This window comes from Seriola lalandi, unplaced genomic scaffold (assembly GCF_002814215.2).
Source record: "Seriola lalandi dorsalis isolate HSWRI2012SDOR001 ecotype SW California unplaced genomic scaffold, Sedor1 jcf7180002054969, whole genome shotgun sequence".
NCBI classification, from domain to species: Eukaryota; Metazoa; Chordata; class Actinopteri; order Carangiformes; family Carangidae; genus Seriola; species Seriola lalandi.
In genome coordinates this window covers 125,888-135,600 of record NW_019525520.1, presented here as the reverse complement: position 1 = coordinate 135,600, position 9,713 = coordinate 125,888, and the positions used below count along the sequence as shown (strand labels likewise).

Genomic DNA, 9,713 nt, shown 5'->3' with positions numbered 1-9,713 from the left:
TTGACACCTAATGTAATCGTCTTTTTTTTTCAAAAGAATCTCACTCTGTCTTCGCACTGAGCTTCCTCACTCATTTTAAGGAATATCTGAATAAAATAGAGACTGTAAGAAACTTCTGGCTTCAGTGTCTGTCACGGTGTTTTCGATTTTTGAAAAGAAGTAACGGTTTTCTCGTAATCTGCAGTTGTTTGAAGCCATGTAGAAGCCAAATTCTGGGCAGATTTTCACATTGCCATGGCAACGGCAGCTCCTGACCTGACCTCTGACAGCCAAGGGCTGCGTGATGTCATCGCTACAGTGACACAGAGAAGATGTTTTACCCTAACCCTAACCAAACCATCAAAATTTCCCTGTAATTTTCTAGTTAAAAATGATCTTCTGTACGTTTGATGGATATAGAAAAAGAAGCTGAACTGTAATATGTTTACAGATATTAAACTGAAAAGGAGCAGCGGGTATTTTTCGGGTGTGATAAGATTTAGCGAATTCACTCAGACCAGGATATTTACAAAGTCGCCATGGCAACTGCACTGCATCTTCCTCATTTAAGTGTGCAGCGAAGAAGTCAGTCAGAGAAGCATAAGTGTCATGAAAGTTATTTTTAGCATTAGTTTGAACATGAAAGTGTCGGGTGAAGCAGCTGCTGAGTGGGACACAGGACGTGATGACAAACACCTCACTGTCCTAGTTTCATGTAGGGTTCGCTGTGATTGGCAACAAGAGCCTTAATAAAACTCAACTGTGGTGCACTGAGCAGGGTCGGATGGTATGGTGGCGGTTTCAGGTCATGTCATGATCACAAAATATCTTTTAACGTGTGTTTTTACTCTGCTGGATGGCCTGCAGCTCCTGATTGGCCAGCCGTAGCTTCTTCTGCTCGTCCTCCAGCGTGCAGTTCTTCCTGCTGAGCTCCACGTGCTGCAGGGTCTTGACTTTGGACTGCTGCTGCAGCTTCACCACCTCGTTCATCAGGAACTGCGTCAGGCCCTCGTGGCCTTCCTCCACTGCAGAGAGGGGGGGGGAAACAGACAGCATGTATTGTATAAAACGCACCAGTCTTTCACTGTCACTTCATTTGGATGAATTTCAGCTTCTTACCTGAACCAGCTGAACACAATCAATGAGCTAAAGAAAGAAAACGTGTCACATAACTGGTATATTATTAGTTTTATTTTCCATCCAGCTGTTTGAGAGCTGAGGGCAGGTGTGTCTGCAGTGATAAGACTCTATAATAGAGTAATTTGTCCATTAAAACCCACGTCGGTGGAGCTGTAATGCAACGTGCCTGTCAAATATATAAGATATGCAAAAGTGTCCCGCCAAAAGTGTCCCGCGTCCACAGGTGTGTGTCTCACCTACGATGGTGGAGAAGCGTCGTGTTGGATCCTTCCCCGTCACCAGCTTGTACAGGTCGGGGTAGTAAAACTCCAGACTCTCCAGAAACGCCACATAACCCCGCTCCCCTTTAGTGTGGAGGATGTCCAGCAGACGGCCTGATGGAGGAGCGATGAACACACTTTAATCAAAGAAAACAACAGACACACACACACACACACACACACACATATCTTTCTGCCTACTTGTGCGGTTTGCTTTGGCGACCAGCAGCATGGAGTTGAGGATCTCATCCTCGTCCTGTTCGTCCAGGACTTTGCACTGGCGGAGGTAAGGCGTGAGCTTCGACGGCGAGATGATGCGACACAGCTCGTAGCGTTTGCTCTCCACGTTCTCCCACAGCGCCTCCACATCATCGGACGTCCCGTTCTCCATCTCTCGCTCTCCTGAAAAGTGTGAGTATTAGTATTTAAGTTATTTTGCATCTTCAACTGAATCACTGCAAAGGAACTGTGACGTCCCTCTTTCACCATTACGTCACCCCTTGACTCAAAACGGGAAAACAGGGCTGCGTGACATTATTTGGGGTTGATGACATCTGAGGGGATTCTCCTGCGTCAGGAAGTAGGAACAAAGATTAGATTTTGGGATCTGAGGAACCACACGCTGCCGCCGTGTCGTCCTGGCTAACGTGTTGAGTTGTACACAATAATAAAGGAGAAATGCCAAACCCACAAAAAGGCCCTGCAGATGTTTCTGCTTCGAGACATTAACAGCACGTGGTTATATTGTCAAGCCATGTTAGCAACCATCCATGTTGCCCAGGCGACGGATCCTACACACGTTTATCATCTCCATCGGGTGTGAATTTTGAGTGAAATGTCTCGACACCTGTTGAATAGAAATTGCCGTGAACCTGAACCTGAGGAGGAAGTGAGCTGTTGATTCCTGGTTAACGATCCAGAGCAGACGAGGGCTGCAGGTCGTGTCTGAACTTGTCCAACACTTAATTGGTTTTCGGCCAAATATGTTCAAAATTTATGACATTCAGTTTTGTGGCCAGTTTTCACCCGTGTCTTTTTGCTTGATTGTCAGGAGGATTGCGCAACAAGCACATTGTACCAGACTGTGTGAAGGGAGGGGCGCACTGCCCACAGAAGGAGCCGGTTATTTATTGGTGCTGGTCCAGTTAAATGGGGTCGGAGAGATTGTTCCTTTCTTCAACATTTTCATTCATTTCTCAGGTGATAATCTTTTCCATCTTAATGTGAAAAATCAGACACATTAATGTTGTTTAGATCTATGAGTTTGGTGCAGATCCAGATAATAAACCAGATCTGGTGGAAGAAAAATGTTTATGTCTCGTCAGCAAATGTGGCAAATGTTTTTATTTTTATACTGCAATTTCTTATTAGTTATCAGGTGACACAGCAAGGGCGTAGGTTTGGTCTCTCTCTAAATGGTTTATTAACATAAAGATTAACATGATTAACATCAGAAAAAGGTGAACTGTGGTTACATTAAATATAAGTTTGTAGTTTACAATTAATCCATAATTGCATAATCGTTTTTAAAACCTAAAACCCTGAAGATGCATCTGTTTCCTCATCAGCTGCTCTGCTTACTCCAAAATAATTCATCAACTGTGACATTTTCTCCAACAGAAATCCAACTCATACTTTGATACAGCCGCCATTTTATATTTACACCTGCTAGCCACCTGACTGCTAGCCCCCAGAAGACAGAAGCCACAGTTAGCTTGCTAGTTAATGCTAGCTAACATGGTTAAATAACATCAGTGGACATTTTCCCTGGTGATGTTGGTGTTTTTAGCCAATCACATGCTGGCATAAATCGGTCGTCATGGAGACATAGCCTCTTGGAGGGAACATGACTTCACTCCAAATACAGTTCATTCAAATATTGACAGGAGACATGTCCATATGCAAACCTACATCCTTGTGACGTAGATGTCAACACCAACACGGGCCTGTTTACTTAGTTTACTACAGTTTAGTGGTGAACAAGGTGTAAACATTAAACCTGCCAAACAGGCTGTTAGCATTGGCATTATGAGCATGTTAGCATGCTGGTGTTAGCATTTAGGGTAAAAAAACAGGAAATTATATCACTGATTATCTGTAAGGGTAAATCCATAAAAGTGAGTCACACACTGATGATGTAATGATCATTTCTTTGGACTGGCGGCTCGTGCAGAGCGTTGCGGGGTTACGGGGGATGTTGACTTGCACCTTCTGCATGCTTCGGATGAACTTGCAGAGTATCTTCTCTGTTAGCACAAGGTGGCTAACTTTAGCTTTACAGCTAATGTGCAAGTCTTCAGGGAGTGTAACTAAAGCAGAGCCAGAGTGAAGCTGTGTTCGTCTGGGTCCCACACATTCTCCACTTCATCTGTTTCCCTCCCAACCAACTGACGTCTTTCCACCGGCCTCTCCTGTCTCTTTTTACTTTTCCAGAGACATATTTCAACTCTCTTTATCTTCCTCTTACTCCCACTTGATTTCCTCTCTCCATCATTTCAGTCTCTTTCAAACACACACACACACACACACACACAAGCACACACATACATGCTGTCCACGTGCCTCTAGCATTTGCATGCTGCCTGGCTAGTAGGTGTTATCCTATAATCCTGCTTTGTGACTAGGCAAATCAGGGCTATCTGATGTCATTAGTCATGTAAACACACACAATCACTCACACTTTTGCATACAACTGTCGTCTGCATCATGCATGTAAAGAAAAAAAAAAAAAAAAATTCAGCTTGTGCTTTTCATGCTGCAGATAAACACACAAACAGACAGGTACGAGTTAAACTGAAGGGAAAGGGCGAGCGGTCGGTTTTACCACACTTTCAGTCAGTCAGTAAACGACTCTCATCCCGCTCCTCTCAGGCTCAGACGGTCCGTGAACTAAATTAATGATGAGCTACTCGTCAAATAAATATCACACTCTCTCAACACTTGAAGCTATTATTTGTATCTGGAGTGTGTATGTGCTGCAGTACACTCAGCAGATGATGAAACCACAAGCACTCAGACTAACACACACCCATGCACTCATGCAGAAGTTACGCAGCGCACATACACACACACATACACACACATAGACTTCTTCAGTAACCACATTCATGTTTCCTCTTCTCTCTTCTCTTATTTTGGAGTTCATTACCGAGAAAACTCATCCTTGCTTCCTCCTTTTCAAACCAGATGTGTGTAGTAGCTCTCTTCCTCTCTTCTCTTTTAGTCTTCTCAGTCAGCTGCTTTTGTTTATAGTATTGTGGTCAGGGGAGTTGATTGTCTTTTTTAGAGCAGTGTGTGTGTGTGTGTGTGTGTGTGTGTGTGTGTGTGTGTGTGTGTGTGTGTCCTCAAACTAAACCCTGCATTTTCCCTTTTTTGTTTTTACCTCAGAGAGGCAGACACGCTGACATGACGACGTAGCGTCTTGCAGGACTCGGATGCGCTGAGCAGCAACAACATTTGTTTCCATTATTGTCTCACACCCACTGACGACTTCAACCTTTTACTGCTGCCTCGCTGGAGCTTTACGTCTCCTGTACCGGACAAACTACAGCTGATAACTGTTATTTTACTGCAGCGACAAATCAGACAGTGGGTTCAATATGAATGCAGAACAAAGGAAATACAGTTATAGCCAACTGCGTTTTGTTTTAACATATTATGTTTGCGCATGACTAATAACAGCCGAGGACATGTCTACTCTGAATCTAAAATAGACTCAACATTTGCATTTTAAAATGCAAATGTTTTTACTGTAAGGTCTTGAAATGTCCACAGAATGACACACACAAATAGTCAGTTACAGACTCGTTACTGTCCTCTGATGTTATTTGGACCAAGTGGGTGTTTTATTTTTTCTTGTTTCCTAGTTTCTCTTCATCAGTAAATAAGAAAATATTGACGAAATCCCACAAATGTTTTAGATTTGGAAATACACTCAAGTCTGAGTCAAACCTGCTCATCAGAAAGTTTCATGAATGACACCAAAGAACAACAGAGATTAACCCTCAGGAAAACTGCACTAATCCACGTCTTGCAACACTGTGCGAATCGAAAGCTGCTAATCGAGACCAAAACAACAAACAAGCAGAAAACAGAGAGGTGTTTTTTTTTTTTTTATCATCTCCATCTTCCTAATGTTTTCACCGTTTAGCAAAAAGATTAATTTCTGTTAAGAGTCACATTTTGGTGACACACATCACACACTCGTAGCTTTCCAGAGTCAGATCATTTCACAGAGACATGCAGTGATCAACAAACAGCAGCTCTCCTGTAAACACGCTCTTATTTATATTATTATCATTTCTTATTTCATATTTTATAAACTTGATAGTTTTATTTCTTTTGCTGCTCCAATAACTGAGACTCTTTGAAAACAAGTCGACTCATAAATTGTCGGTTCAGTGTTTTGTGGTGATATCTGAAGCGGAGAGGAAATATTGATTAGATTTGTTTTTTATTCTCTTTTCACTCACCTTTGTGATCGGTGAATGATGAATTTGTTTAAGTGGAAACACAAAGCGATTTCCACTTATTTTCCATGATGCTGGTCTAATCTCCAGCAGCTGATCTAGGTGGCTCTTGATCTAGATGTTGATCTGGTCATTTAAAGCAAAGAGGCCGAGTGTGTAGGTGTGACATAGTTTGTTTGTGGCGTCTCTGTTCACATCGCTGTGATGTTTAAAAGTCCAAATGATCAGTGTGGAGTCACTGGAGCCACAAGTATCAGTGAATTCCTCTTGATTTTCTCTGAAAGGTGCACAAACCACAATGTGCTTGCCTCACACAGTGTGACCCAGATTAACTTTACTCTCAGCCGACCACAGCTGGATACGGCACACACACACACACACACACACACACACAACCTATTCACGTCAGGGACACCACACTGTCCATCACAATGGAAATCTGATCTACCGGCAGTCGTGTGCCGCTCAGCTCTGACTCAGATTACAGTTGAGTCAATCCAACGTCAAACACAGCAGCTTAGTCACTGAACCGGTAGAGAGTGTTTTACTTTCCATTGTGCAGCACATGCAGTTTCTAACATGTTCCAGCAGCACAGAGGCGATGATGCTTTCTGTCTGTCTCTAAGGATCTCTACGGCTTTACACAAACTCAACTCAAAGTCCAGAGTGTGCACAACATGAGGCTCACCGTGAGTGGGCTGTGACGGGATTGGCTGGCCAGCGGGGCTGATGGACAGATACGATTGGTCCAGGTGTGCGAACCTTCATAAAGGCTCCATTGTGCAGCAGAACAGCTGAAGCCTATAGGAATGTGATATCTGGGCTCTGTCTGTGTCCTCTGTCTGCTGCAGCACAATTTGCATGATTTTTTTTTGAAAGGGCAGAGTCAGGTGCAATGAACCATCTAATATTTCACTTCTGCAGAAGAAAAATTTGTCATTTCGATGAGTTTTCCTTTCCAGTTATGACAGTTTTTAAAAGTTGTATCGGCCTCTGAGTGAGACTGAAGTTGTGTTCTCGTGGAGAGCTCTCAGGTTAATGATAGTTCAACCCTCTGGAGTCCATTTTGTTTATTTTAGTCATTAATTTCTGTCACACATTTTAACACATCACCCCTTTAGCCCAAATGCACCGTGTCCTTTTCTCAGCACAGACTCTAAGTCTGACTAATATATATAAACTATATATAAACTGCAAGGAACCAGTGACATATGAAATATAACACAGGCACCTGTGAAAACCTTCATATCTTTAGTCACTATTTGTTCACACCAGCAGCAGAAATATGTCAGAAATGAAACTATAATAGTCAATCTGTATTATTTCAACTCATTTTTGTGCCTTTTTTCACTCAATTCAGACTCTGTGCAGATGTGTATGAAAGTCCCACATCAGCACTTTCCACTGATTTCCTCAGCGTCTCTACATGATATATAAAGTTATGTAACTGTAAATAAAAGTTACAGAGGGGTTCAAAGTTAATGCACATTAGTTGTAACGTGCAGTGTGTGTGTGTGTGTGTGTGCGTGTGTGTGTGTGTGCATGCATCATTGTAATGGAGCACGTTACTGAACAGTTACTTTAAAGCAGCTTCAGTGAAATGGCATTTTAAAAGTCGGGATCGTGGTAAATCAGCAGGACGCAGTGACATCTCAGTGCACCTGACCCGAGCCTCCGTCTCACTGGATCCCTTTGTCCTCTCTCTACTCTGCAGCTGCTGCAGGAATCCCACACATTTCTTTTTTGATAATGTCAGAGAAAAATGACCTTTTCACGAATGAACCAAGAGCCAAAAGACAACGAGTGCGCAAACCACAGGATCTGATGACGGACACGAACAGCAAATAACAACAATCACAAACAAGAGAGAGAGAGAGAGAGAGAGAGAGAGACAAACAGGTTTCTCTCACACCTTGTCATTAATCATCAGAGTGATTCAGTAACCATGAGAGTGTCAGTGACTTGCGGTGGATGTGCGCTCCTCTCCTCCGCCGTGACGCCGCTGCAGACGAGACGCAGCGCGGCTGTGGCGACGGTCTGAGAGAGAAGTGACACGGTCCGTGACACTTCTCGCTTTTTTCCACTCAAACCTGGCGCACGTTCACAAGCCTGCACGGCCCCTTCACCGACCAGTGGTCTTATTACCTCTCACTGGATCAACGCTTTCTACGTCTGCGCAACAGGAACGTGATCAGAGTTATTTTTATTTCATTTTCTTTTGCCTACCTGAGATGAATAGTCCGGGAGGGAAATCAGACTTGACTTAGGCGTGGTAGTTTGTTCTTCTCTTTTCTTCTCTTTCCTTTTCTTTTCTTTTCTTTTCTTTTTCTTTTTAAATAAATCACGGTTGTTTCAGTCCAGATCCCGGAGGCTCAGGTTGTCTCCATGTGTCCAACAGAAAGAGAACCTTGAAAGAGGCTGAGGAGCGCATGGGAGCTGTGGCCCCGCGCACCGCCAGAGACACAGAGAGAGAGAGACGGAGAGAGAGAGAGGCAGAGAGAGAGAGAGAGACAGAGAGAGAGAGAGAGAGACAGAGAGAGAGAGAGAGAGACAGAGAGAGAGAGAGAGAGACAGAGAGAGAGAGAGAGAGAGCGGAGGTGGGCGGTGTGAGCACAGATGGAAATAACAAGTTCACTGCAGTGAGGTGAGGACGAGTCTGTCTGTGACTTATGAAGATATTATTAATGATCATACACTCTTATAGACACTTATTATTATAAGTTTATATTGGGTGAACAGGAAGTGCTTTATAGACTGTCATTCACAATCATTGTGTCGATACACCAGGCAAAGCGCTGCAGCTCACATGAACCTCAGAGAACTATTTTTACGCCGCAGTCTTGCTGCTTGAAGAGGATCTGAATACATCCTCCACCACTGATACTGAGAGGGCAATGAGCACGTTTCACTTTTCATTTTTAAATGACATTTCTGCCCCCGATAGCTCTGCGTTTTTACTCACTGCGCAGGGATCTGACGCAGGACTTTTACTTGTAGTCTGGTGTTTTTTATAATGTGGTTTGAATAGCAGTGGGTTGGATTACAGATCCCATTGTAAGAGCTTCATCTGTGAGGTGAAGTCACGGGATAAATCTTGAGTAAACAGCCAAGAGACTGAGCAATAACATATTAATAATTCCTTTTATTTCTTTTTTCTTTCACATTTCTCCTGAACTGTATTTCACAATTGCAAAAAAAAATAAAAAGTGATTGTTGAATGCATAAGTTTCACTTTGTTCCATCAGCCTCAGAAACCTGTAGTTTATTATTCTTCCTCCTGTTTTTTTGCCTTTTTTTCCACATTTTTTGTCAGGACTTTGACAGTGAAGCAACGTGCACAATAATGATCTAAATGAGACGTGGTTGTTATTAATGTTACTGATTATAACTCTGCTTTTAAACCACAGGTCAGAATGTGAAGAGGGTTTGAAGGCCTTCAGGTGTAGCTAGTAGCTAGTAGCTTTGCATCCAGCGAAGTAACTGTAGCTGTAAAATCATCTACGGTTTGCTGTCGCTGTTTGGTCGCCATGTGATGAAGAAAATCAGTTAAATCAAATAAATGTAAAACAGAAATATGATGTAGTTGAAATTAAAAGATGAAGCGGGTCCTTAAAACACAAGAAGAATACATGTTTTCCTGATATATGTTTGATATATATTGATAGATTATTGATATTGATAGATTCAATTAATGGTAAGGTTTCATGTGGACACGGTTTGGTTTGAGTGAAGTGAAAGCGGAATTAAAAGAGTCGTCACAACACAAGAGATCGCAGATCCACTGAGGTCGTGACTCACCGACTGTCGCTGGCGGCGAGCGGTTGACGTTGGTGGGGTTTGGTTGGACGTGACACAGCATGTAGTA

At 42.9% G+C, this 9,713-nt stretch overlaps 1 protein-coding gene across 2 annotated transcripts in view; it reads right to left on the bottom strand.

Moving 5' to 3' along the window:
* card11 (caspase recruitment domain family, member 11) overlaps window positions 1–8,347 on the bottom strand; it is a 21,507-nt gene extending 13,160 nt beyond the window's left edge. For both annotated transcript variants that reach the window (XM_087170924.1, XM_087170925.1), the window contains exons 1-4: window positions 8,075–8,347; window positions 1,581–1,781; window positions 1,356–1,493; window positions 828–1,004 (exon numbers count right to left, since the gene is read on the bottom strand). In XM_087170924.1, the coding sequence (XP_087027050.1) occupies window positions 828–1,004; window positions 1,356–1,493; window positions 1,581–1,770 (505 nt within the window). In that variant the 5' untranslated portion in view covers window positions 1,771–1,781; window positions 8,075–8,347. The remainder of the gene's footprint in view (window positions 1–827; window positions 1,005–1,355; window positions 1,494–1,580; window positions 1,782–8,074) is intronic.
* Between the last annotated feature and the right edge of the window lie 1,366 nt (window positions 8,348–9,713).